The 27,712-nt window shown below is 38.7% G+C and overlaps 2 protein-coding genes across 3 annotated transcripts in view; one reads left to right on the top strand and one right to left on the bottom strand.

Annotated features, from left to right (window-relative positions):
• The first annotated feature begins 373 nt into the window (after positions 1-373).
• Positions 374-3,860, top strand: cck (cholecystokinin). Its single transcript, XM_022753416.1, has 4 exons — positions 374-447; positions 2,153-2,232; positions 2,404-2,593; positions 3,274-3,860. The coding sequence occupies exons 2-4, from the start codon at positions 2,155-2,157 to the stop codon at positions 3,411-3,413; spliced, it is 408 nt and encodes a 135-aa protein (XP_022609137.1). The 5' UTR covers positions 374-447; positions 2,153-2,154; the 3' UTR covers positions 3,414-3,860.
• Positions 3,861-7,851: 3,991 nt separating this feature from the next.
• Positions 7,852-27,712, bottom strand: part of mroh1 (maestro heat like repeat family member 1) — a 25,676-nt gene continuing 5,815 nt past the window's right edge. For both annotated transcript variants that reach the window (XM_022753462.1, XM_022753461.1), the window contains exons 8-45: positions 27,561-27,701; positions 27,076-27,168; positions 25,820-25,898; positions 25,332-25,445; positions 25,013-25,086; positions 24,731-24,853; positions 24,303-24,410; positions 23,975-24,119; positions 23,815-23,855; positions 23,094-23,235; positions 22,790-22,842; positions 22,454-22,561; positions 21,820-21,939; positions 21,582-21,704; positions 21,305-21,451; positions 20,355-20,381; positions 18,481-18,603; positions 18,280-18,359; positions 17,820-17,961; positions 17,494-17,589; positions 16,988-17,092; positions 16,762-16,897; positions 16,308-16,420; positions 15,915-16,067; positions 15,683-15,739; positions 15,336-15,433; positions 14,959-15,124; positions 14,377-14,546; positions 14,113-14,250; positions 13,582-13,696; positions 12,965-13,111; positions 12,774-12,840; positions 12,439-12,560; positions 11,975-12,124; positions 11,745-11,879; positions 11,032-11,134; positions 10,735-10,800; positions 7,852-10,632 (exon numbers count right to left, since the gene is read on the bottom strand). In XM_022753462.1, the coding sequence (XP_022609183.1) occupies positions 10,556-10,632; positions 10,735-10,800; positions 11,032-11,134; positions 11,745-11,879; positions 11,975-12,124; positions 12,439-12,560; positions 12,774-12,840; positions 12,965-13,111; positions 13,582-13,696; positions 14,113-14,250; positions 14,377-14,546; positions 14,959-15,124; positions 15,336-15,433; positions 15,683-15,739; positions 15,915-16,067; positions 16,308-16,420; positions 16,762-16,897; positions 16,988-17,092; positions 17,494-17,589; positions 17,820-17,961; positions 18,280-18,359; positions 18,481-18,603; positions 20,355-20,381; positions 21,305-21,451; positions 21,582-21,704; positions 21,820-21,939; positions 22,454-22,561; positions 22,790-22,842; positions 23,094-23,235; positions 23,815-23,855; positions 23,975-24,119; positions 24,303-24,410; positions 24,731-24,853; positions 25,013-25,086; positions 25,332-25,445; positions 25,820-25,898; positions 27,076-27,168; positions 27,561-27,701 (4,197 nt within the window). In that variant the 3' untranslated portion in view covers positions 7,852-10,555. The remainder of the gene's footprint in view (positions 10,633-10,734; positions 10,801-11,031; positions 11,135-11,744; positions 11,880-11,974; positions 12,125-12,438; positions 12,561-12,773; positions 12,841-12,964; positions 13,112-13,581; positions 13,697-14,112; positions 14,251-14,376; positions 14,547-14,958; positions 15,125-15,335; positions 15,434-15,682; positions 15,740-15,914; positions 16,068-16,307; positions 16,421-16,761; positions 16,898-16,987; positions 17,093-17,493; positions 17,590-17,819; positions 17,962-18,279; positions 18,360-18,480; positions 18,604-20,354; positions 20,382-21,304; positions 21,452-21,581; positions 21,705-21,819; positions 21,940-22,453; positions 22,562-22,789; positions 22,843-23,093; positions 23,236-23,814; positions 23,856-23,974; positions 24,120-24,302; positions 24,411-24,730; positions 24,854-25,012; positions 25,087-25,331; positions 25,446-25,819; positions 25,899-27,075; positions 27,169-27,560; positions 27,702-27,712) is intronic.

The following is a 27,712-nucleotide window of genomic DNA, read 5'->3' as shown; positions in this document are numbered from 1 at the left end:
GTGTGTGTGTGTGTGTGTGTGTGTGTGTGTGTGTGTGTGTGGTGTGTGTGTGTGTGTGTGTGCATGTGTGTTTGTGTGTGCATGCGTGTGTGTTTGTGTGTGCGTGATATAGGTGAGTGAGAAGGCAGCACAATTAAAGCTGTCACCTTTGTCCCAACCTTTTCTCACTCTCTCATATAGTTTTGTGTGTGTGTGTGTGTGTGTGTGTGTGTTTTCATTTGTGCGTTTGCAGCATGTGTGCAGGTTTGTGTCCTCAGTTGCGTCAGTGGCATCAGTTTCTGCGCCAGCAGCAGACTCCTCCCCTCGGTCCAGACCGCTCCTCCTTCCTGTGTGTCAGTATAAAACATGGTCTCCTCTCTCTCACACTCACTCACAGCCTCATCACTGGAGGACCAAAGCTCAGCATCTTCAGACTCATCCTCTCGTGGTCCACACCAACAACCGCAGGTAAGAATTAAAGAAAACCGATTCTGCAATTGTTAGGAAATTCAAGTTTTTCCTTTGCAGTTTTTTTCTTTTACGATTTATTTTTGGTTTTTGTGAAGGTTAAGTTTCTGTGAAACTTGTATGTTTCATCTGTAAAGTTGATGTAAATTTTTTAATTTGTTTTTCACAATTAATCTAATTCAAATATTCTTAAATTTTCAGTTGCTGTAGCTCAGTGACTTGTAGCCTCAAGAGAAGATATAAAACATACATACTGAGTGTTGAAGTGTATTAATGATAATAATGAAAAAAATAGGCCCATTAACAACTGAAAGGGGATGATCACACTTGTATACGGATAAACATATTTTACTGTTTGAGTTTGCAAATAATCCAATTATGAAATTTTGTTTTTAGTCTTAAGTCCAACCTGTAGACACAATTTTGAGTCCGTATATTATATTTTATATACAAAATAATGTTTTCCATGCGTACCATATTTTGTGGTGTTTGTTGCTGCAAATGTAATAAGTAGGATTATACTCATAAATAAAAGTAGTCCAATAGGAGCTAAATATTCATCTCTGTGCAATAACTGAACATGGAGGAGTTTTCATTACATTTTTTATCACTTTCATTGTTTTTCTGAGGAGCGGAGAGGAGGAGAGGGGAGAGGGCTTTCACACACATTACAATAACACATCATTACCAGCCCATTGAATAATTAATCAGAGACAATGACCAGCTGCTAACAGGAATTATATTAGCATCAACAGAATGACTATTTACACCACCATTCATTCACCACCAGTCTATAAATCCTAGATATCATATGGTTTAAAACTACTGAATGAAACATGCTGTACCGTGGAGTCTGACTCATAGGAAGAATATTAACCAGGTTACTTAGGGATTTAACATATCTGTGTTTGGAGCACACACATTCAGCAGTTTTTATTCTGTATATGAGGAGAGAAGGTTATTCACTTGTGAGTGAGTTGAGATCACCACTGCACTGTCCAGAGTTTGTGCTTTCTGCAGGAAAAAGGATGGTTCCTTCACTGTGTTAAGAAACACAGAGCCAAACAAGCAAAAAAGAGGGAGCAAGAATTGAGGAACAGGAAACAAATGTATCCGCTAAAGAGAGACAGACGGAGAAAGTGGGGGTTTTGAATTATTAGAGATTAAAAGCCTCATAGCGACTTGCGTTGTTGTGTTTATCTAATTGGATCTTTTCCTCTGGATGAATGTTCTGGCACCAAGTATAATTCATCTCAACTAATATGCTGCTTTGCCTGACTCTAAGATAAATACAGTGTGAACTAATCAGTCAGTGTAACATTATACCAACTGTTTTTGAGTTTTTTTGCCTTCTGCGTTGCATATTTTCATCACACTGACGCATAACTGCTCTTTCAGAGAAAATGTTCAATTGAACTTTAAATTATTAGCAGATCAGGGCTGTAAAGAAAATACAATTTACAATCGCTAGATATGTTAATTATATGTATTTATATTTTTTTCGAATTCTTTTAGAACTTTTATATGAATAATGATGATTGGATTTTGCTAATGCTGACAGTGTAGATTCATCACAAGTACACCACACACCACATGTGTGTGTGTGTTAAATACTCAATTGTTCGAGTGATCTCACAGGAAAACGATCGGAGGTTTTATTTCAACTTAGTTGTATTGTCTCCTCCTCCTCTCTCTCTGTGTACAGTCATGAATGTAGGAATCTGTGTGTGTGTTCTCCTGGCTGCTCTGTCCAGCGGTTCCCTGAGTCTGCCCTCACAGTTCATGGTAAGACATGCACACACATGCTGATTTTTCCCTAAAAAAATCAGGATATATAATGAATTGAAACAACCTGATTGAGTTTTTCCAAATGTCTCCATTTTAAGTAATGATAAGTCATGATCAGTTACTTGGAAATACAATATTTCACGCAAATCTATATTTTTTGTTCTCCAGTCACAGAGAGCTGAGGGTGAGGCTTTCATGTCAGACAGCCTTCCTCCCCCCTCACCCAACCACGCACGCCAGACCCGCTCAGCTCAAGTGCCCCCCTCAGAGCGGCTCACCAACTACAACCAACCCCAGGAGGACAGAAATGATCGAAACAGCCTGAGCCAGCTCCTGGCCAGATTCATCTCCAGGAAAGGTGAGCAGTTGGATGTAGAGCCTGACTACTGTCAGGATGCAGAGGAGAGGGGAGATGGATAGAAAGAGTAACTGGAGCGAAAGTCTTCCCCTTTAGTCATCTCATCTAATCACACACAGGTCATTCCTCTCTTCTTACTTTGCTCCTGGTCGTGTTATTTCTCTCTTCCTGACGTCCATCCTTCTGTAATCTGTCATCGCTCATGCTGTGCCTGAGTTCCACCATATGGCATTTCCCACCCCCCTCTAGCGTCTTCTCTTCTCCCTCCATCTTTCCATACCTCCTCCTCGTTCCCTCCCTCTATCTTTTTCCACTTCTGCTTCCTCCTTTTCCCTCCCTCCTCTCTGCTTCCTCTATCCTTCCATCCTTCACTCATCTCCCTGTTTCCCGACCTCGCTCTCTGCTCCCTCTGTCGCTGTGCATCTCTGTTTCTTTTTCAAGTCAACACTGTGTGACTGGGAGACCTGCTGAGCTCACTGGTCTTACAGAACACACAAAGACGGGAATAGAAACAGAACAAGTCAGCAAGAGTTACTTCACCTAATTCAGTGGTTATACATTATTAGAGTCAGTGCAGGTAGAAAATGTGCACTGCCATCATGTTTTGGCCAAGTAGAATGACATCTTCCTGTCCTCATCACATCACTATGTCATTCTCGTCCTGTCTTTGTCTCCTTCAGGCTCTCCCTACCAGACCAGATCCTCCCTCACCAGCAGAGCCAGTGGCCTAGCCCCAGGCCACAGGATAAAGGACAGAGATTATCTTGGCTGGATGGACTTTGGAAGACGCAGTGCAGAGGAGTATGAATACTCCTCCTAAAGGCATGGCTTGCTTTCGCTGAAAACCTGAGTTACAACCCCCAACACCGCCAATAAAAGCTCACAAAGATAATGAGCTCTTTTCACACTGCACTTATTGTAATCCAGGGCTGACTTGACTGGATCCTAGTGTGAGTTTAGCATCATATAAGGAGAAGAGAGTAGAGTAATTTAGAAAGGACAGATCCTGCAATCTGAATCTCTGTGCTGAACATGAGATCACTTTCCAAACCAGCCCCTCACAGCATGTCAACATGATATTTAAACACTAAATTGAAAGGATATAATATTCTATATTGTTGTTACTGTCATGACAAGAATCCCAACAGTGTGTTAGTCCATCTCTTAGTAGGTTCAGACTTCCTCAACCTGTCTGTGGCTCTCAGCCACAAGCCCACTTGTTCCTACTGAAGATCTATATCTAAAAAAAAAAAAAAACACATCCAAACAGACAAATACATATAATACTTTTATTTTTGACAAAGGCTCAAAAAATTCTGAGCACTATAGTTTTTAAGCAGCATCACTCAAAAAGGAATAAATTGTGCGTTTGTTGGGGACTACTTTCAGCAGTGGACTAATACAGATTTGGTGCTCTAGTAAGTATTTACAGCAGCAGGACAGTGTATGTGGGTTAAACTCAAAATAAACTACAACAGCAATGAAGGAACATTTCACTGAGTGTTACGGTGTGGCTCATTTTTGTGTTTTTAATAGTGTTTGGACCACAGTGGAGCTCTATGCACAGAGGGATACACCACACTACACAGAAAACACATTGGTAAAATCAATTCATTGTTGGTTTTGGGTTTGGTTTTCATAGCATTTGTAAGAAAACAGGGGTCAAACTTTTACTGGTGTTAACAGCTCAACAGACATTTGCTCATAAGTCTGATGCAAACTGAATAAAGTCATGTGTTTTTCAGTTTCAATACTTTTCACATTTGGGAGGTAAAAAAACAGACTATCAAGCAAGAACTTTGCAAAAACCTGCTCCTTAAATATGAATTTCAGCCTCATTCCAGTGAGAGAAACTGGTGTGTCTGTGACTGGTGGCTCAAATTTATGCCACTCAGAGTGGTCTTAAAATTACTAATTTGACTGACAATTCAGAATGTATCTGAGGCCTTATATTGGACCGTAAGGAGCCACTAAGGTGTCTCTGGTGATTGAACCAAAAGTGGGATTTAAGTCTGTATCTTTGATTTGTAATTTAAAGCACTCAGCTAACTGCAGCCCAGAGCTTCAATCCATTTCAACTTTACACAAGTGCACAGTAAAAAAAAAAAAAAAAAAAAGAAAATTTCATATTATACCATTTGCAACTAAAGAAAACAGAGAGACACAATAGTCAGTAACAGCAGCTCTAAAACAGCAACAACTTTCACCTTTCCAACCCTGCCTGCTGAAGGTAACCCTGGGCTAAAACTGTGCAGTGTGAAAAGCACAAGACATGTTTTGGAAAGCACACGGTGTTGTCTATAAGAGATGCTTGGGAATTTCTCTATCATTGCATAATGGACTTCGGTGCCGCACAGTTAAAATCGGGAATACAAGTTCTGTAGATATGAGGAGTATTTCTGTTTTTTTTTTGAAAGATCATTATGTATGTATGTATGTATGTATGCACTCTTAAAGGTTAAGACTCTGTAATAAATACTATGTTTCTACCAACTTTCAGATCCAGTATAATTCAAAATAAAGCTCCATTCTCTGACGTCAGCAAGAAATGCAAATCCATTTTTTTGGGATAATGATTTTATTATGTCTGGAGGCTGCAGCTGGTGCGCCGATCGCAAGCATTTCATGTAGCCACTGCCTGTGTTCAGGAATGTTCAGAATCCACAGAAGCCAGGACATTATCATTAGTGTCTGTTGGTAATGTAGATCAGGCTTCCCCAGGATTAGCACTTGGTTTAATGAGCTAGTTTTCTGAACAGGAAATAAATTTAACTCAGTTTAATCCTGTTTTAGAAGTATCTCTCTTAAATTTCACTCCGTTATTACTTTAAAAAGATCAATGTCAGCCATCTGCATTAATCCTCATTAGTGAGAGTGTGTGCACACAGGTCATTCTAATGGTCTGCTGTCGTTGACTGAACAGAAGCTGCTGTAAAGAACAACGTGGTCCATGTCCTCCTGGGAAATGAAACTAAACTTTGCTACAACTACAACTAATTTTATGCCTGTAGGTGGATTAAATCAGTGAAGAGCAAACACCTAAATGGTGAACATCAAGTGAAAGTGAAAGGTTCTCCATCACACAGCTGAACATAAACCTGAATGCACCCTGTGGTAGAGAAAATGTAATAAAATCAAGCTTTTAGTTTGGAAATACTTGTGTTGACTCCAGAAAATAGATGATCATGTATCAGATGTAAATTTGCTTGTAAAACTGATATGAAGCAATATAAATGTATGTGTACATGATTTTTTGATGAAAACAATGAAAAGATTAAGTGTCTTTAGTTGCATTTATTTATTCAAAGTCAAGCAAAGACAGGCTATTAATTATTTATCAATTATGGGCTGGGAATGAATAAAACTCAGCTTCCTTCCTTCACACACACAACTCGTGCTGCACACTGTCCACACAGGCCTGCAAACTGCACACACACACACGTTTTAGGTTTCTCTTCACCTCTCTGTGATGGCCACCCTGCCCATCAAGCTTGTTGAAAGACAGTCAGTATTATCAGACAGGTTTACCCTGGGACAGTCCTCATAAGAGCCAGTTTCATCATAGCGTTTGATGGTTTTTGCAACTGCACTTGAAGATACATTCAAAGTTTGCAATTTTTCAGATTGACTGACCTTCATGTCATAAAGTAATGATGGACTGTTGTTTCCCTTAGTTGAGCAGTTCTTGACATTATATGATTAGTACAGCTGTCCAACAGGGTTATTTACTGTATACCAACACTACCATGACACAACACAACTGATAGTCTTGAACGCATTATGAAGGGAAGAAATTCCACTACTTAACTTTTGACAAGGTACACCTGTTCACTGAAAACCATTCCAGGTAACTCATGACTCATGAAGCTAGTTAAGACAATATCGTGCAAAGCTGTCATCAAAGTAAATGGTGGCTACTTTGAAGAATCTAAAATATGATACATATTTTGCTTTGTTTACACTTTTTTTGTTTACTACATAATTCCATATATGTTATTTCATAGTAGTGACGTCTTCAGTATTGTTCTACAAAATAGAAAACAATCAGAATGAAGAAAAACCTATGAATGGACAGGTGTGTCCAAAGTTTTGACTGGGCATGTATTGAGATGTGTAGAAGGCCACAGTGAAACAAGGTTGCCTCTTTCTCTAACTTTCTCTTACACACACAAAAAGACAAAACCAATATCCATCTCAAAGCCTGATGTCTGTTAGCATGCTGTTATCCTCCTGTCTGAGTCCTGTTTACCATCTGTCTGTGACTGAAGCTCTTGCACAGGACCAGCGGTTCATATTTGCACTGCTGTTATAGCACACTGACAAACTGAGAATACTTTCAAATTCCCACAATGTCACTTGGTTTAACTCACTGTTCTAGTTTTAGATGAGTCAGTCCAGACACAGGGACAACATCAGGACTGAGGGACCATTAGCTCCAATATGACTTCACATGAACAATGTGACACAAAACTGAGAAAGAATAAGTTCCCAAAATATGATGATAATGCTTTGGTAAGCTGAAACATTTTACTGTTGGTAGAGACCATGATGCAAGAGCAGACGGACAAATAAAGAGATATAACAGAGTGGAGAGGGGAATACTGTGCAGAGACACAGTGACATGGAGTGAAATGACAGATTTTCAGTCTTTGCTGGTTAACTAGATTAATAAATAGAAAATACTGTTGTTTTCTTTTGGTATCATCAAAGGTCTTTGGCCCCTGACAATATAAAAAGCTTAACAGATTATAACATTTTATCATTTAGCATCTTTATTGCATGATCACTATACTTGGCTCTTCACTGCACCCATGTGGACAAAGTGAAAAATACACTTTGAGTAGACTGTCAATTTTGCAAGAATATGCAAATCAAATGTTTCTTTAATACTAATCTGGGGATGAAATAAGTGTGTGGTGTTTACAGAGAAGCAGTAGAAAAAAAAATGAAAATGAAAATAAAAATAAAATAAAATGCAGGGGTGCACATGGGGGGAGAAGTGAGATTAGATGAGGTCTACTAGTGTCTTCAGTTGGAAACCTAGTGAGAGTGGTGGTTTACAATTAGCGGGTTTAGAGACCAGAAAATTTAATTATGGTGCATTCTATAACCATAAAAGTCAACACAGCGCCATTTAAAACTGGAAATTAGTATTTAGAGCTGCTACATTAGGAGTGAAGACACACAGAGTATGAATAACAAAAATATGATCATCCTGCATTCACAACAAAAAGAAGACAAAATAATCAAAAATCAAGTTATGTTTGAATGGATCTGTTTATTCCTTTATTTTAAATACATAGATTGCCTTCATCCGCTCTCTCTTCTGGTCCAGTAACATGAAAAAGTGACATGCACACGTTCACACTTTAACACATTCAAACATGAACCATTTGAAGTAGCCGTACCTCGATGTGTCACACATACTGAAGACATACGTTCACAACATTCAACATGTTAAAAAACAGGAGGATGACATGAAAAACCATATCAGTTGTATAAAGTTTAACAGTGTTTAAATCTGAGAACACTGCTAATTCCTCTTCACCATTCACCCTAAACCAAGCCATAGTGTTAGAAAGTGCTAGAAGCCATGAGTCCCTGCTTGGAGAACAACTAAGCCGCACAAATGCAGATGCAGGAGTAACCTTTTCTATTAGACCAATTACATTTACAGGGTAAATGTGACATTTATTAGCCTTTGTTTACCCACAAATAACATCTGTTACATTTCAAATTAAAAAGCAACTGTTGGAACATCGTTTTTCTCAATTATCCAAGGGCAAAAAACAAGCTTAGTTTAAGTTTGCCTGTCAGTTCTTAAATCAGGGACTACATGACAGAGCTCAAAAGTGCAACAGAAATATTGAAGGTAGACATACACATAATCATACTTTAAATGTGTTACAAATACAAAAATGTATTAATGTATTGCTTTCACTCAACTATCTATTGACATTTTTTGTCATCAAATGACTTCAGATTGGGACATGTAATGGATCAGTTTGCATCCTTCTCTGTTGGCCATTGAGTGAATTAATTAATTTGGAGTTATAAGAGTTAGACGTACAGACATCCTGACATAATACAACACTCACATGTATAGTGACATGACATTAAGGAGCCTGCAAACCCACAACTGTACCCGTAAAATTGTACAAATTCAACCATTCCATGGAATAATGACAGACACTGAAACAACAATAAGTGCATTCAAAATGAGAGCGAGGAAAAACATTAACAACATCTCTATAGTGCTCTTATAATATATGATATAAACGGACATTTGGCACAAACTGTTTCAGCATGGCAACACAGGTCTATTCAACCAAGCAACACTGGTAAGTACTGGTCTGACTGGCTGGAACTAGCTGCTTCATGAGTTAATGTCAATGTAATGGGTGGACAAAAAGAAAAAAGTTGCTGCATTGAAATGACTAATTCTGCACTGAACAACACAGAAAGTTTGGCAATGTTCTTGTGATAATTAATGTTTCTACAGAGCCCGGCTAGACTGCCTCATAAAGTGAAACTGAATCATGAAGTGTGTGCAGATTGAACATATTGGGATAAAAGGATGTGTGAAGTGTACTACACAGATGATCATGTTGTGACCATTCAGTTGTAGTGGTGGCAGTGATTTACAAACAGCTTCATTATGGCATAGAAATGGAGGTTAGATGCGTTTAAGTTATTGATGACTTTGTTTAATCTGGTCTGAACCAGCCGGTCATCATGTTGGCTATCGCTCCTACAGCAGCAGTACCTTTTAGGGATAGTCACTAACTGGTTATTGGCTGGTTATTGCTGGATAACTTCGCTGATTTGACAAAGCCGGCTGGATGATCTGGAGTACTGAACACAGCCATGAGTATGTAACCATCCTGTTTTCTTTTAATTACCGCCTCACCCACAACTATAAACCATATTTAAGTTCTGCTGTAGTTCTTGTGCATGTATCATTTTAGTTATTATTTTTTTATTATAGACATCACCTAATTTTTTTAACACTTACTGGTGGTACCACACGTCTTAACTGATCTAAAATGTTTAATTGGATCTTGGTGGAGGGCAGGGAGAAAGATCAGAGCAAACTGAAGATACCTGGTTGATCAGAGGGAGGGTCTTTGGGACAATAAAATGAATTCTCAAGCAGAGAGCACCTAAAACTAAAACTAACATCCACTAACACTACCACAAACTTCTGGTATGACTACACACACACACACTTTAGCTACCTGGCAGAGTCACGTGAAACGCTTCTGTCATGGACTTTAAATGTGTTTTACTGTGCACATAATATATGAAGAAACTATACTTATTCTAAAAAATGTATAACTCAAGTTCAAATGTGTTTTCAACCTCTGCATTTGAAACTTCTTGAAGTATTATATATCTCATAAATGAAACACAGTATATCTCTGGTATTGTCACGCTGACTGAACACTAAATGCTACAGACAATGTCAATCATCTGTAAAGAGCAACACAGTCTTTGGTCACTAAAATATAGATAAGAATTAACACTTCCTTTCAAGTACCATAATCAAGTGTCAAAAGAAGCCAATCAAAGCTGCTAACGGATAAATATGTTTGCATGTGTGTGTATGAATGTGTATTATCAGTGTTCATTTGTATGATTTCATAACATTGGTACATGTGACAGTTTGGCTTCTGGCTCCACACTTGTTCCTGTTTTGGTCCCTGCTTTGGTTTTAATGAATGTTACAGTTGCATTATTATAATAGAATTTTATAAAGGCTGCACATTTAAATAGTGGGATCTGCATGTTTTTGTATACATGGGGCCAAATCATAAAAATATACTTTATTTTATTATGCATTTATGTAGTGGTGACTTACCACTTGTGACTAAAGGAAACACTGATATTTGTATGTATGTCTGTGTCTGTGTCCTTGTGTGTGTGTGTGTGTGTGTGTGTGTGTGTGTGTGTGTGTGTGTGTCAGTGGAAGTGTCCCATGGCCTCAGCCGCCTTCACTCTCACCACTGGATCTGGATCTTGGAGCAGCATCACTAAACCTGTGCATGGACACATCAGAGACATGAGACACAGTTAAAACCAGTGGACAAAAACAATCACTTGTAGTTTTTGAAGAAAATGAAAGCTGTGTATTGCTTCACCTTTAGTGATGGTGCCCATATTGAGGTGGGAGAGATGCTCCTCTGGAAGATTGCCAAGCAGAAACCCTGAAAACCACACACACATACCTTATAATCAGTTCACATCAAATATATTGTTTCTGAAGAGTTTCAGTTGTATACTGTATGTGAGAGTGGCCTGTGGGTTGTAATACGGCTACATGGTTGTGGGAAAATGATACAGCATTGTGAAACAACTTTTCACATTTAAAATGGTCAAACTTTTTACTTGTCATTTTAGAATCTGACGTTTACAGTACGGTGGTGTTGCAGTCATACCGATAAACATGGCAGCTCCTGCTCTGACCTCAGGCCAGTTGCTCTTGAAGAACTGGATGACTGATATGTGATAGAAGTTCAGCATGCCTGGAAAGTCCTGGATCTACAAACATCAAAACATGCACTGAACATCAAACAAGTACAAGACTCTTCCCTTAGGTCGCTGACAATATCAACAACTGATCTGATTTTGCTGAGAATCTATGCAGTTAAAGCTAAAATGCACTTCGTATTAAACTATGTCTACACAGAAGCACTTCAGCCACATTTTCAGTCGTGTGTCTCATGTGTGTAAGTGCTCTTATTTTAATCAATCCAGCTGTCTACACAAGGTATTTAACACCACACTTTGTTCACACCTGTAAACATGTCACAAAGCATATTTTTATGTGTGTAACTACAGTGATTGTGTATTCTAGATCTGTAGATCTGAGCGCTTCAAAAATGCATGTAACCTATAAATCAATACTGTGCTTCAACACCTCGTATATAATCACACATGAGCACCAGAGCTGCTGCTGCTGCTGCTCGGCTGTCTTGCTGCTCATGTGGCACCATTTGTGGAGGAATGTCATTAAAACCTGAATAAATGGCAACAAAAGACCTGCAGGAATCCAAATCAAACTTATTTTACAGAGCTAATTTCATAAGAAGGCGCACACTTCTCCATGCTCAGCCATGAAGGGATACTTGTTTATGACTGTGTGTCTCACCAGGTACTTGGTGAGGTCATTGATGAATTCTCCATAGTGCAAGCTCTTGTCATCGTGGAGGTGGTTCTGAAACATGGTTGTGATCTGCTCTGATCCCACCACAGGAGCACACACACGCATGGCATATTTACACGCCTGGACACACGGAAAAACAAAATCCATATTTGTAAGAAGCTGTGTGTGTGAGTTGAAATACTGTATGTTTATGTGTGTGAGTGCAGATTTCCTACCTTGACCACCTGTGGGTTTGGGTCAACCAGGTGTAACAGCAAGCTGACCAGAACATTGTGGATCTGGTCTTTGAACACTGGCTCTCCTGAGCCAAACTTGGACAGGTTTCCCATTAGGTGGATGGAAGCACAACGGATCTCATCATTCTCCTGAATGAGCACAAAAGATACCATCAGAGTTACGTGTGTCTGTGTGTGGGATTCAGAGATACATCTTCACCTCCTCACAAGGTTGAAAACATCTACAGGACACGGACAGACTTCAAATCAGCTTAGGACACTAAATACTGTGTTGTTGTATCATTGGTCAATACTAAAATGACCATTAAACAACTTCAGCACTGTCAATAACAACTCTAAAACACCTGAATTCTAATATGTATGATTACTGAAAGAGTTGCTGTATAATATAATATTGCTGTATAATATCATATAACATCTTGGTAAAAAAGAAGTAAACTTACACTTTCCAGGAATGGTTTAATCTTCATGAAGATGTAAACCACCAGTAAGTGGACATTCTTCTTGTCCAGGTGCAGGAGAACTTTAGAGAGACCAGACATGGCCTCAAGAGTAATCAGCTTACCTGCAGGAAGGTAGGTGACAAAGTGGAGCATTTCTACCATTAGAACCAATGCAGGATGAGTGGCTGAACATGTGGTATAATAGACATGATGAATGTGGTAAATTAAAGTGAAACCCTGAACCAGCAGACTGTAAATTTGAGCAATCACTTCAGGTATTATTGTAACTTTACTTTTACTTTCCAGCATACCAAATGAGTTTGCAGTCAACTTACCTGGATCATCTTTCTCTTCCATGCCTGAGCTCATGGCTGCCAGCAGCTCCTTGGCATATTTATTCACCTGGTGGGGGAAGAAAGCAAGAAGGAGAAGGTCGTGAGGGACCCAACAGCTACAACGTGTGTGTACAGTGGCACATAGAGAATGTGTGCTCTTGTGTGTGTGTGCGCTTATGCAAGTGTTGTACCTTTTCAGGTGATCCCACAGCGATATTGCCCAGTCCCCGAACAGCCAACATGCGGACGGTGCAACAGGGATCCGATATCCTCTCCATCATGTTGTTCATTAACACGTCTATCAACATCAACTCCGTAACCACATGATGGTTTAACAGCTGGACCCAGGAAATGACAGAGAAAGAGAAAACACATCATGCTATTCATGTCCTCCATCTGCTGGACAGCATAATAATCATTGTCATCATCATCATCATCCACAATATAACCTGATGAAACAGGTCATTTAATTTAAAGTCAGTAATTTAGATATCATTGTAACAGTGAGAGACATTTCATTTCATGATTTAGAGACAATGCACATTAATCATCATTACTGTAAATGGCCCAGTGTTAGCCAGCTGGCTATTTTTTAACTGTTGATGTTTCAAGAACCATCAACACAATTAGATTTAAAGTGACATCAATGAAGACAGCAACAGCAACAAAGAGTTATCAAAAATGTAAACACAGGCTGTGCAAAGCACCTGGAAGCAGCTAAATATTTACTGTTCATTTGAGTCAGATCAACGAGACACTGGGTCCCCTCGGAACACAGAACCACTATAAAATAAACATGGTTTATCACCTCAGAGAAGAAAGCAGTGACAGTGATTCTCTGGCATTCATAGATGTTGTTTAGGGAGGGACACAGACACTCAACGATGGCCGGTAACCTGGGACCAGCATGTTTAGCCATCGCCCTGCAGACAAGACAAAACTACTCAAATTTACAGACACTTTACAGTATTTAGTGGAGTAATTATTTGGAACACATTTGAATACAGGAGAGGAATTATATCTTATTCCTCGAAACATATGGATGGTGTTTGGGTTTTATTTGCTTTTTAAGTTCCTAACATATTCATTTACCACAGGGATTTAAACATTGCTGGACCCTTTATAAATGTACTGGGCATCATACATTTAACTTCTGATGACTAACTGCGCAAGTCACTTTTTTAACTTCAATATTTAAGAGCAGTTTGGCAGAAATTATTTACAATTTCAAGTTATTTTTTTAAACAATTTTACTGCAGAGTACAGCATTTATCTGGTGTGTTTATCTGATGAGGGTGTCAAAATGCATCCAGCTACCTTAATGTGAGTGTGTCTGTACCTTGCTAGTAGTGTAACTCCAATAATGTGTGTATTCAATTCCTTCATTGCGTCCCAGGCATTGTCCTCATCCAGTCTTTTCATTACCTCATCTAACTGGGCTCGTGCTAACAAGATTCTCAGTGCATCCGCTGCTACCCTGGAACAAAAAAAAGATTAAACCAAACAATTAGGCCCCACATCCAAGATTAGATCTCTAGAAAACTAATTTATGCAGGAACCCAACCTGCATTTTTATAAAATATGAAAAAGCAAAGACTCCCACCCTGCTACATGGACGGAGGCAGTGTGTTTAGTGCTGTTGTCTTTCGGTGCTGAGACTCCGACACTTGCTCCGAGTCTGACGGTGAGACAGGAGAAGAGCTGAGGAAACAGACTGACTGCCGGCTCCTGACTCTGGCCATTTAATAACAGCTCTTTGAGGCCGCATGTCATCTAGAAACAAAGCAAACACAGACACACATGTACATGTTAACACGAGCATCATCCTATTCTGCCATTTCTATTTGGTATGCCCATTGCAACAACCAGCTGAAAAGTTCTCTGCATAATCTCAAAGCCGGCTGCAGCATATTTCCGCTTTTGTGAAACGTTAGAGAACAACTAATGATTGATGGTAAAACTACTAAGTTCCACAGCAGCATCTAACCAGAGGACAGGAAACTGAACATACTGTAGTACACCAAACTTCAAGCTTTATGGGCACCTCTTACTTTATAATTTGTTTTTTTTATGGTATAACATACTTATTTCCATCAGAGGGGATGTGTGTGTCCGTATAAAAGTATAAAATCATGTCAGTATATCAATGCAGTCAGTGAGATGTCTCTGAGTGTTTGTGACTTACAGCCAGTGGCTGATTTGTGGCCACCTTTGTCATCCCTCCTCTTATCATGGACTCCTTCTTGTCTACGTAGGGTGCCATGATGACAAGCTTCTCCATCACCATCTCCATGATCTGATTGGCTACAATGGGATCTGCCCCCAAGGCCATCCACATCTCACTGGTCCAGCTGGACAGAGAGACAGACAGAAAAAATAAAAATACAATTACTAGTGGATACAAAATATCTTCAATTAAAAACAATTAAAAGAGAGGTGAGGTCCTCTAGAAAAGAAATCTGACAACTGGAGGATTAGGTGACTGAATTTACTTGATGAAACCAATGACGCCAAATAATTTGTGTATTATATCTATTTAGATGTTTTTGTGTGAATATATACCTGTCATATGGAAGTGGTTGGTTAACTAGTGTATTAATAACAATCTGTAGATGCTGTGAAGCCAGGATTAGTACTGTCTGTCCTACTGCCACTCTCACCTAAACACAAGGACAACAATGAATTAATTCTTTCAGTGAGACATGCATTATCTGTGAAAAAACATTAAGTGAGATCTAACGCACACAAAAACTGATTGTTATTGTAAAACAAGTTCAAAGGAGTCTGTGTGACTTAGCTATTAAAACCAAATAATAACACCAAATGCCATCAGAATTTACTATAAAAAAAATCCATGGAATAATATTAATATGATATTGATGCTAAATAAAGTAATACTCATGTCTGACCTGCTCCTCTGTGATGCTCTGCAGACGCACATGGAGCACCTCCAGCATCTCTGGTACCTAACATACACACCATACAACACACACAAAGACACAAACAAATGAACAAGCTCTATGTGTGCTCATCCAGAACAGGTGTGTGCATCTTTATGGTTACTGTATCTACTTATGGACCTATGCAGATGTAACAAAGGTCTGTGTGAGAAGTATGAGTGTACGCATGTGTGAGTGTTACCAGCTCTTGCAGGCCACCTCCTCTGTTCTTCAGCAGGGTATTTAGGATAACCGATGAAGCTCTGCAGCAGTTTGCCTGACTGTCGACCAGCCCTTCAAACAACATGAACACCAACGTCGTCAGCTGCTGCTGAGGCAGACGTTTACTCATCACCTGACACACACAGGAAAGAGGCAGTTATACATAGTTGTACTATACAGGTTGTTACTTTGTCTAGTATATTGACACAAACATTATTATTATGTTTGACAGTTAAGCAGAGTAACGGCATAACAACAGAAAACTGTGGAAAAGGTTTGTCGTTCTTGAGCGCTTGGCTTAATGGCACAATTATTTACAAGAGGATTTAACACAAGTAAAATTAAAGTTCAGATCAAGGGGCACACGGTGTACCTTGGTGATGTCAGAGCAGGTCTTGTAGAGAACTGAATGATCAGGGTTTTCTAGTCTGTCTTTAAGGGGCAACAGACTGTCCACAGCGTCATCCTTATAATCTAGCGCAAAACCTACACAAAGACAATGAGGGAAAGTCTTTAGAAAATAAAATCAAGTCTGAGTTTAGGTTAGGGCTTGACTAGAAAGGTTTGGTGACAAGTAACACATTTATAATCATTTACATTTACGATTAGAATTTTGATGCATAATGAAAAATCATAGTACACATTCAGACAAGCCAGCCTGTCAGTCCCTTTTCACATCTCAGTTTATCAACAACAGACACCAGACTGGGCTACTCATCTCCATGTGACATAACACTCAACAAGCCTTAGTGCAACATGTCAAAACTTTCATCAATGAAATTACTTTTTCTCATGACACTTGAAATGTGCAGTTTACAATGAAGTACCTTCATATCGTAGCTGTATATAAAGCAGTGTGTATATACAGTCCATAGCAGCAGCGCGTACAACAGGGTGAGGGTCAGAACAGCGTGGAGACAGTCGACCCAGCAGAGCTCCAAGATTGTGGAAGGACACCATGTTCTGGACAAAGACCGAAAAAGAAAGTTTTACCATCAAGTGAAGCCAAAGAACCTCAGCTCTGAAGAAGAAATTTAGTGTTTGTGAATGTACCTTTACAGTCAGGTTATCCAGGTAGAAAGCCAGTATGTGAGCAGTAGCTGTCACAGCTCTCTCTCTCTCGTGGTCCTGTCCAGAGCTCAACCATGATTCAATGTGCTGCACAGGACAATAATACACACCGGATCTCAGACACAACACAGATACTGTCAAAGTTATTTCTTGATGTACAAAAGTTCACTGAAGCCAGATATTCTTTTTTGAGAAACAAGTCAAGGAGACTGATGTGAGAATACAGAGAAAGTGGTAGAGGGGCTACTTCATTTTTTATGTTTTACTCTCTCAGACAACAAAACAATTCATATATTTCAGAAGAAGACAGTTATTTATCAGTTTCTTGGATGGAAACTAAGTAGTAATACAACTCAAAGTAGTTTTTCTTTTTTGCTAAATAAAAAGGATCTCAGAATGGGAAACAACAGGATAACTAAACAATACAAGTATTAGTAGAATTAAGCTGAACAGGAGAGGAGCCAATTATCTGAAACACCCGGCATCACCTTGAAGACGCCCTGCAGGCCATCAGGTGTGGGATCCTTGGCCAGTACACTCTTCAGCAGCTCCTGCAGTGCAGCCAATGTGTCTTTGTACAACGCCTGTGTAGATTTATCAGGGCGTGTTAGTTTGACAACACAATGGTGTCTGGAAAAATTGTTACACACACCATTTGATTTGTACATGAGACAAAGGATTGTGTATTTCTATGTTACTAGTAACCTGCTCAACTCTAGAAAATTAGTGATTGCACCAGTCAGTGTACAGCCTTTTTGTGTAGCAACACCAGTAACAGATGTGTGTGCACATATATCCGTTTGCTTTCTTTCACCTTTCTTTGCTTGGGGTCCAGTATCTCCTCTTCCTTGATTTTCTCTGGAGTGTGTGTGTCAGGTGGCAGAGAAAACACACTGTTCACACACACCTTTAGTAAGTCAAAGCTCTCATTCTCACTCAGTGCAGGGTCAAGAGGCCTGAGGAAATCAAGGTCAAAGATAAAACAGAATCTCAAGTGCACAAATTTAGGGATACAGCAGACTTTTTAATGATTATGATTGATAATGATTATTTAGGTGGTTTAGGGTGGTTTACATGTGTGGTCAATTCTGTGTGGTTGGGATTTGAGTCTTATCAAAGGAGATCACTGTGAACTAACCATGATATCAAGAGGAAGCTAATGTCAATATTAAACTAACAGAATTGTCAGAATCATTTTTCTACAGATTAAAAGAAAAATGGCTTTTGCAATTATTCCGTAAATGTTAGCCTTCAGAGTCTGAAGTGAAGGATACATTAGGTTGGCACAGGTGGTCATCACAAGGTGGCGTACTGGAGTCCTCAATGAATCAGCTGGCTCTGCCTTGATGAAATCCTGACCAGGGTAGACATAACAGCAGGAGGAGAAATCAGAAAATAATTGCTGTTGGAATTACACCTCTATCGATTGTCTGGAAATGACTGAAATTTGTCCCTTAATATTCCTTCATACTGACCAGCATAACAGTAATGAGCTCCTGTTTGCGAGAGAAGATGTAGCCTTGTTTCTTCACACATTCACTGATGGCTTTGGCTATGAGGCCAACACTCTGGATCAAACTCAGTTTCATAGTCAGGTCCTGGATTACAGCGACACATACAGATACAATATATACAGACAAAAGACGCACAAAGACATAAAACAGACAAAAAATGAAAAGACATACACAGATAAAAAGATTTAGTTCAAGAGGAAAAGTAGGTTAAATATGAAGAAAATTAGATAATTACATTTTCCAATTTATCAGGAATGCAAACAACAAACTCCCTTTACCAGGTGCAACTCTACAAGTAGCTAAGCAAAAGCAAACAATCCAGCAATGTAAAAATCAATCAATCCACTCAGTCCATCAATCAATTGAATCAATCCGTTAGTGATACTGTAGATTGATCCTCCATGCCTACGGATGGAGAGGAATTTGAAATCATAGTTGTGTGATTAGAGGAGATTGGTTTAACAGCAAACCAGCAGCAGGCACTGGTCTAAGAAGTGACAGAAGAGCTTCAGGTCTAGAGACACAAAGAGCTGTTAGGATTTTGCAAGAAATTACAGAAGCCTTTCCACACCGAGGGTGAGCATTTAAAGAACAATCCACAGAGAATGACAAGAATCTGGTGTGTAAATCATATGGAGATTATCAAGTAACAAAGTTACAAGTGAGATGGGTCATTCAAAAGACATTTAGAAAACTCTTTGTATTATATTTGGTTGGGTAAAGGCCAAAGGAACACGACAAGGCTTTTGTGGAATCTGAGCTACTTTCAAAACCCATAGTACTTTAAATGCCAGGTTGTTAACACTGTCTAATGTTACTGGCTTTACATTAGTGGGTTAGAGTGATAAACCACCTCAAATCTAGCTCTGAGTATCAATTTCATTTAAGACTTTTAAACTTTTTTAACAGTGGATACTTGTCATGACTGGAATCCATTGTAACCGCAACTGTTCTCCATGAATATGGAAATTGCAAAGTTTTAAAGCATTGCCTTTCAATGCTAAATGGGGTGAGTGTTTGATACTTAAAAGATTTTTGGTGGTGTATCACTTAAAAGCTACATTTCACTGAAGCAGAGCATTTTCAAACTATACAGCCCTCAAACTGCTTTTTTAAAGTGAGCATGAGCATGTTGCTCCGCCACTTTATAGTGAGCACCACCATGACAATGGATTAATTTTAAAGATGCTATATGGAAGTTTTCTCTGCCATCAAATGTGGTTTCTTGTTGGGAGCAGCCAAGAGCTACACCCTGTGGGCACTATGTCTTCATCCTCTCATGCCGCACTGAGGGCAGACTGGACACTACAGTGTCTCACTATTGCAAACTAGTATTCTAAGATAGGATGGGTTGGAGCTAGCTGGTTAGCATGCTAACTTCAGTAGAAGAGGTGATAGAAATAGAAGCAAAACCAGATTTAACATTGGTGTTGCTTTCTGAGAGTAAAAGAATGAAATTTGATACTGAATTTGCAGCATTTTCTCTAAGTTAATGCTAACATTGGCTATGTAGCAAGAGCAAAACTTACAAATAGCTCCTTTAATGATGGATCATTCATGATCTAAAATCCCGTGCTCTACCATGGTGAAATATAACTGATGCAGCCAAGTTAAAAAACTTAAAAGAAAAAGCATTTGCATTATTGTATCAATCTTTTTTTTTCCTGACTCTCAGTAAAGATTTTCACCACAAGTGTGCAGAACAGAGGGTTAAATTCAAAGAAGAGTAAGGAAGAAGAGCAAGATGAATGGGAGAAAAGAGAAAAAGTTAACTGGCAAAGATCAAAGAAAAAGAAAAATAGAGATAAATAACCCATGTATTCCTGTGACGATACCTTTGTCTCTACTTTTATCCCCAGAACCTGTATGAAATAGAGGTGATAAGGTCATGAGCTCACATACAAATACACCCATTCAAGAGCTTACATCTAAGTTGCTGCTGACACAATCAGAAATATTTCATGTCATTGTTGCACACCACTTATCAGTTTTTGTGAAATGTGTCGTTACAGTAACGTTACAGATGGACCTCTTCTGTAAAAGAGCCAGTAACAGGCTGACACATTGTTAATTTGGTAATGAACACTATCAGTCACACAAGTCAAAACTGTTTTTAGCCCTATTTTAAATCAACAAGCCAACAGAGTTTGGATTGGGTCCATTTCAGTGCAGAGTGGGGAAAATGCACTTGAAGCAACAATCTGAGAACATCTTGTAGTTCAATGGAATTGCAATTACCATGGCACTAGCAATCAGATGACTCGTAAACAGGCTGAAATGAAGGTCCATATGTAGCATTTTATGATACTGAATGGATGCATCATGCCAGCTGCTTTAGCACTTTGATTATACACTGTACAACACAATTGATTTAGTTGGTATACAGCAGCACTGGAACTAGTTTTGCAAGTAGTCCTGTTCCTCAAATCTAAAATGGATTTTATTTAAAAACATCAAAAGCAAGTGCCATTTTTAGAAAGTATAATTTGCATACCAGTTGCCTGCTCACTGCACAGGATATCATAATTGGGCTTGTCCAGCTAAAATAAAGCATCAGATCTTTGCCAGTTTGTCAGCTTCTTCTTGAACTGTCTTGCAGTCTATTCTATTAGACAGTGAGTGTGTGAAATTATGGGGTTGTGCAGCTTAAACTAGAGACTGTAACCTTTGTTTCTCATTATCTTCATCGTCATCATTGTCTGTACATTCTCTGCTCAAAATGCCACCCTATAAGAACAAAGTCTCCTGTGTCATCCCTGCCATGCTACCTTAGCATTTACATTACCTTGGTATTGAAGTGTTTACTGATGCAGCGAAGGATGTCTTGATCAATGCGGTTTAGTATCTTTTCTGGAGGTGCATTCAGAGCCACTTGACCATAACACAGGATTAATGTGCTTTTCACCTTCTCCACTTCAACATCATTACGCTCCTGAGAAAAAGAGGAGAAGGAGAGATGAAAACAGACAATCATTAACAGTAACACAAAGAGATCTAAAGAAACCAAGTGATATCAATATTTAAACTGTTATTTGGGAAACTTTTTTAAAAGTTCTTTGTACTTTGAGCAGGTTGAAAATGCTTGGTGACTTCTTGAAGGCGTCTGATTTTCCAAACTCATCCAGTTTAGCCAGAGTTCCCTCCAGGTGGCTGTTAGCACAGAGACCGATGCCCATTGCAACTCCCTGATAGATAGAGGACACAGACAAAAGGTTAGACTTTAGCCCTGTCTAGAAATTAAAAACCTCAGAACAATTAATTAATTTCTGTTTTCAGGTTTTTTCAACAGCACACTCATACCTCTCTTTCAACTGCGTCATTGTGTCGTGCTGTGAGGAGGATTTCCTGCAGTTGTTTTTTAACCAGCTCCTTATTGAAACACTGTTGGAGAGTCACTCCTAAACACTGATACAGGAAACTCTGCGATTGACAGTAAAAATACGATTTAAAATGTTTTCAAACATATAAAAAATAATAATAAAATAAATTTAACATTGTCATATATGCTAGTCCATCAATGTTCCTCATCAACATTTTGCTTCCTTCTTTATCAAATAATAAAAAAATTTTAAGAAACTATTTCTACAATCAATCATTTTATTTATTTATTTTTTACGATTTTTACGTGCCATTTTTTAATGAAGAGCTTACTACATTTCAGCTTTTGGGGAAATGGAGAGAGATGGCAGTTAGGTCAGAAGGAAGCATTACTCTGTTTAAGGAAGTCATGAGCCCCAAAGGATGAGAACCACTATTCTTTTTGAGTTTAATTATGGTTTGCTGTGGGGGTTTAGTTACTCGACAAAGCACTAATCTATGTCCATTCATTCATTTAATGTCACTGGACAAACGTTTGTAACTACAGCAAAACAGTAGCTTGTAAATCAGCTCACTCTCTATTTGTGGGTGAAGTAACACTTTTGAAAGAACTCACCTTCTCCTCTAAGGCATTGTTATACGTGGAGAGATATCTTGTTGCCTCGGCTGCCAACTGACACACCCACTTGTCATCATCAATAGAGGCCAGGGTTTTAGACAAGAGCTGGAGATCATGTCAGATAAAGTCAGATTTAAATATTTCCATAACAAAACAAACATAGCAGACAGCAAAATCTCTCTGTATGAGGCATCTCTAATCATCTACATCAATATAAACAGCTTAAATATTGCTAAGAGCATCAAGAAGTCTACTGCCACAGACTATGGGCAAATATTGCTAAATAAATGGTAATTATAAGTTGTATTTGGGATAAAGGTAAAATCAACACACCTTCAGCAGCTTCTCATCCCAGTGCTTCTTATGTAGGGTCTGCGCCGTTGACTCTGGTAACAAAAGTACACAGTCAGACAACTCTAATATAAGGGAGAATGCAGATCTTGTACATGAGGAATGAAGAGATAGAAGGACCCAATACACCATGATCCCTACAAATGCCCAAATGCTGTAAACAATGAAGAGCACTGCAGAAAAGGCAGGCCTTCAAGTAGTGACAGTAGTGGGGAATCACTTCTCCAGTGCTAATACTATAGATTCACTGAACCTTGCTGAACACCTTATGTCAATATCTCCATACCCTCTAGTATAGACAGCAGAGGAGGTATCTCTTTCTCCCAGAGATTCTCTGTTTTGGGGTGAATGTTGATACTGAGGATTTGCAGAAGAGAGAGTGACGGAGCTCCGTGACCTCTGCTATTGAACGGGAATGCTGAATTCACCTGGGACCACCAACACAAACCAGGACACAACATACATGTAGATAAACAGACATTCATTAACCACAGTGTAGATAATTGCCTGCTTTTTTCTTACGTCACTTTAAATAGCTTATTGAAACCATAATTTTACTTCTACTTAATTTCTACTTATTTCAGCAAAACAGCAGTAACAACTGAAACACTTGAGGGGCATTATCTTACTATTCCTATTACCTCCCCATGTTGAGTATATGGCTTGATCAATTTAATATTTAAACAACATATTCAAAAGAAATAACCAGAGATTGTCACTGAAATATTCAAAAGAAAATGAGCCTTGACAACTGATAAGGACCATTGGTTATGATAAGTGATTATTCTAAACCACAGGTTGCAATGAATTAATTACAATTAACAACAATGTGTTGCTCTAGCCTCTGACTGGATTGGGTGTTTAATGAGCCATTATTCTAAACTCTAGGGACAAAGTTGTTGTCATTTAGCCAACAGTTTAAACACATTAGCCTCTGTGTTTGCCTTTGGCTCCATGCAACGTGGTCAGACACTATTGTAGTGTGTTATACAGTTGGATTTACTTACCAACAGTCTGATCATTAGTGTTTGAGGAGAAGGCAGATTGACTGGAGGGAGACAGATAAGATACATTTCTGTTTATGGCTAATGTAGACCCGATGCAATGTAATACACACAACATTTAACTTTTACATAGATGCATCTTGTCAGTAAATATTCCTCCTACCTTCCTGTTTAAAGTCTATGTTAAAGCTGGGCTCCTGGTTATTTTTCTTCTTGTTGCCCAGCACTATCAGACTCTTGCACAGAGGAGTGGTGGCATTGCTGTACTGTGGAGGGGTCAGATAGTACAGCAGCTTGGGCCATAGCACCTACAAACAACAAAAAACATGTGTTAGGTATCTCAACAATTGTTATTAAGTGACATGAATTTAACCACAATTACTTTGTTGTAAAGCTCAAGCTTCATAAACATGCAAGTGCAAAAAACTAAGATTAACAGATTTCAGGAACATATTAGACAAAACGGGTAGACAGGGAGATAGTGTACATACATCTGCTAGTCGTCCAACAGTGGTGGTCAGGAGATGAAGGGTGTTGTCACACATCATCCTTAGTGCCTCATTTGTCACCTCCTCTGGATCTGTGGGCCTCTCACCATGCTGAAGACACAGACAGGTGCATGCACACATTTTACTTTCCATATCTTCGGTAGTCACTCTGTAATGCAAAATGCTGGATGCTGAATAATGAAGTTTAAACAAATTTAATTTTGTTTGTATTGTATGCATGTATGTAATTGTATGTGTTTGTTTGCATAATTGTTTTCTTCAATTTGTGCTTTATTGGCTTTATTTAAATAGAATATGAAAAATTACATAAGCCACCCATACAAGAATATACATAAATAATCATTAACAACTTCCACACAAATCAAATTTCCATCTAAAAAAAACATTAGAATTAAACACACAGAAGTCACCTGGTATGTGTCATGTAAGGCACAGTTTTGAACTATGAATCGAACCAGTAACTCCCCTCCTTCTAACTCCAGATAACCGTGATGAGCCATCGCACTGATCACCTGGACCACACGCTTCTTCACCTGGGAAACAGAGACACAGAATCAGAGTGAGCCATAACAATGTCATAATTATCTGAGTAATAAACCTCTTAAGTAAAACCAGACAGTTAAGTATTTATTTAATCCTAATTCAGCAAGATAGTTACATAGAGACTGATGTTCTGTGTGTGTGTGTGTTACCTTGTTGCTGTGGTCAGCCATTGGTTGTCTGATACTGGCCAGAATCAGGAGCTTCTTATTCTCCATTGTTGAAGCTGTAACACACACACACATCAACACTTTCAGATACAACCACAAATAATCAGTTAACAAAAGATAAACACATAAGTAAAGGAGAATTATGTAGTCTGCATCACTGTGCTCAAACATAAGCTAAGACTCTCACTGAATGATTAATTACTTTTAACTGTTCTGTTCTTTTAACGTCAAAGCAGCTACTGTCGTGTGTGGAGTAAGAGATAAGTTGATTTGGGAAGCGTGTATGTTTTGCTTTCCTCACTGGTGGAGTTGATGAGGTGGCGAAGGACAGCGAGTGAGCCCATTCGGCTCCGCTCATTACTGTTCTCCAACTTCTGAAGAACAAACATAACCAGCCGGTCTGGGAAGGAGTTTGCTAGAGGAAGAGAAGTGGAAGTAGAAAAAAAAAATTGTAACAAAAATACAAAAACATGGACAAAACACAGAAAAGATAAACAAAAGAAGACAGAAGGAGAGAAAAGTAGACTGACTGTCACAGTTAATATGATCATCTTGTGTTGGACACTGAGTCTGGCTCACTAATGAATGATCTCATTACTGTTCTTGTGACTCCATAGAACTAAAATAGATAGAAAGGCCTGATGCTGTTGGGCAACATTCAGCTGTTACCATACACTTAACCGTAGACCACCTCATATTACTGTCTAAGAAATTAGCTTTTCACAGTGTCAACAACAGTAAGTGATCAGACAGATACAAACACAAGCACCGATGGAGGAACTTTAGTACCGAGCAAACTGAAACAGCGCAGGACCTCGTTGTGGTTTTTGACAGTAGGAGGGTTGCTGTAATCAACTGGCGCAGACACCTGGGGGAGATACAGGAAATGTTACTCTAGTCTCTTAAACAGTCGTGCCAACTTGTGCACCATCTAACACTGTTATATGCTGTGATATGAGTTCATTGAGCACTGATATTCTAGTTACGTGGGAAAATAATGACAATCGTAGAATAAATGTATTCAAATTCAACTAAATTGGCTGACTGTAACACATCATTTCTATCCATGTAGTGGTATATAATAATGAAGAAAATAATGGTATAAATGGTAATAATAGTTTGCAGTGACTATTATTTGTTTATCCAAACGAGAAGCTGATCACAGCTCTTTTTATAGAACAGGGTCACACATGAGAAGTTTAAAGTGTCAGCTGACTCACAAGGTTATGAAAACATGTGACTACAGTGACACTCTGACAGTCATTTTAACACATCTAAGCAGAGGGATCATAATGTGAAGGTAAGACCAAAGACCTACACAGACTGGTGGGAACCAGCAACTTTAAGTAGTTAGATCAGACAGATCTATGAATAGCTAATATCATGTAGTGGTGTTGAGAAGTCTTTTATGCTTGTGGTTTGCTCAAGGTCTGTTAATCGGCACACCCAAAGCTTTTTTCATCACAGTTCTGTGTTCACAAGAGTTAACAGAAAAACCCACCCTGCTCCAGCAATCTCTGATACCTTAAAGGAACTTTTTAGGTTATGTTATTTATTATACAATGTTGAAAACTGATTTACTGCAATGACAAAAAAAACAGAAAAACTACATGTTCCAAGTGTCAGGTGTATGGCATTTCTTATGTGAAAACAAACACCCAAACTCCAAATGGTCTAACATTTCTCTGTCAAACAGGGAGAATTATGGTGTAGGTACCTTGTCTTTTTCAACTTAACATGTCAGAATGAGGTAACTCAAGTTTTTCATGATGCCAAAAATCAAAGAAATATGTTTAATAAGTTAGAAGATTATCCTTTTATGTACCAGTTTAATACCAATTAAAGCAATTATAAATTCCATGGATCTGTAAAAGAGTGCTAAAAAGTCAGGTCAACAAGACTTGGTTTGGATGTGGAATATCTAGTAATATAGGAGGAGTTCCGTTGCTACGAGCATGTTTTCTGCCTATTTCCACCTTTCATGAGCATCTACATCATGTATCAGTCACCTTATTTTAGTATGTATTTATTTTAGTATTGTATACCTGTTGATGCAATACAAAGAGTAGACTGTCGAGTTGTGTCTCCAGCACCCTGCTTCCCATGTTGAGAGAAGCATCAAGCACTTGGCAAAGACTCTGAGTGAAGGCAGAAGAAAGGGAAAAAAATCATCACCCTCTGAAAATGCTAAATTAATTGTGTGATTTTGCAGTGATTGGAAACTTTTTTAAACCACAAGCACAAGCAGTTTATGAATAGCTGGAGCTATAATTTGCAAGTTCCATAATACAGAGGAAAATAACAAGGGTAAATCTGGGTTTTTCAATTCAACTAATCTTGGTATAAAATCTCTCTCCAGAGGACTAATGTATCTGCATTAAACAGTTTATTGTGTGACATCAAGGCTCAAACAACAGATGTAGCGAGGAGGCAGTTTTAAGTTTGATAGTGATGCTCTACCTGTTGTTAAAACACATGAATCATGTTACAGACAGCAGACTACCTCACTTATGCCAGATTCCATACACACCTTGCTAATGATGTAGTGCTCATTGTTTTTCTTGTACAGGGACAGGATGGCAGGAATGAGTTTAGGAATTTGCTCCTCCAGTTTATCACTGGCCATCAGATGGCACATAGAGCCAACTGCCTCGGCCACAGTTAGCCTCAACTAGAAAACAC

The sequence above is a fragment of the Seriola dumerili genome, unplaced genomic scaffold (assembly GCF_002260705.1).
Source record: "Seriola dumerili isolate Sdu_G_001 unplaced genomic scaffold, Sdu_1.0 BDQW01000191.1, whole genome shotgun sequence".
Classification (NCBI taxonomy): Eukaryota; Metazoa; Chordata; class Actinopteri; order Carangiformes; family Carangidae; genus Seriola; species Seriola dumerili.
The sequence above is the reverse complement of the archived record's forward strand: the minus strand, read 5'-3'. Positions and strand labels throughout refer to the sequence as shown.

Coding starts and splice junctions, on each gene's coding strand:
- cck (XM_022753416.1), top strand. CDS start 2,155: ATGAATGTAGGAATCTGTGTGTGTGTTCTCCTGGCTGCTCTGTCCAGC. Junction 2,233..2,403: donor GTCTGCCCTCACAGTTCATG/GTAAGACATGCA, acceptor TTTGTTCTCCAG/TCACAGAGAGCTGAGGGTGA. Junction 2,594..3,273: donor CAGATTCATCTCCAGGAAAG/GTGAGCAGTTGG, acceptor TGTCTCCTTCAG/GCTCTCCCTACCAGACCAGA.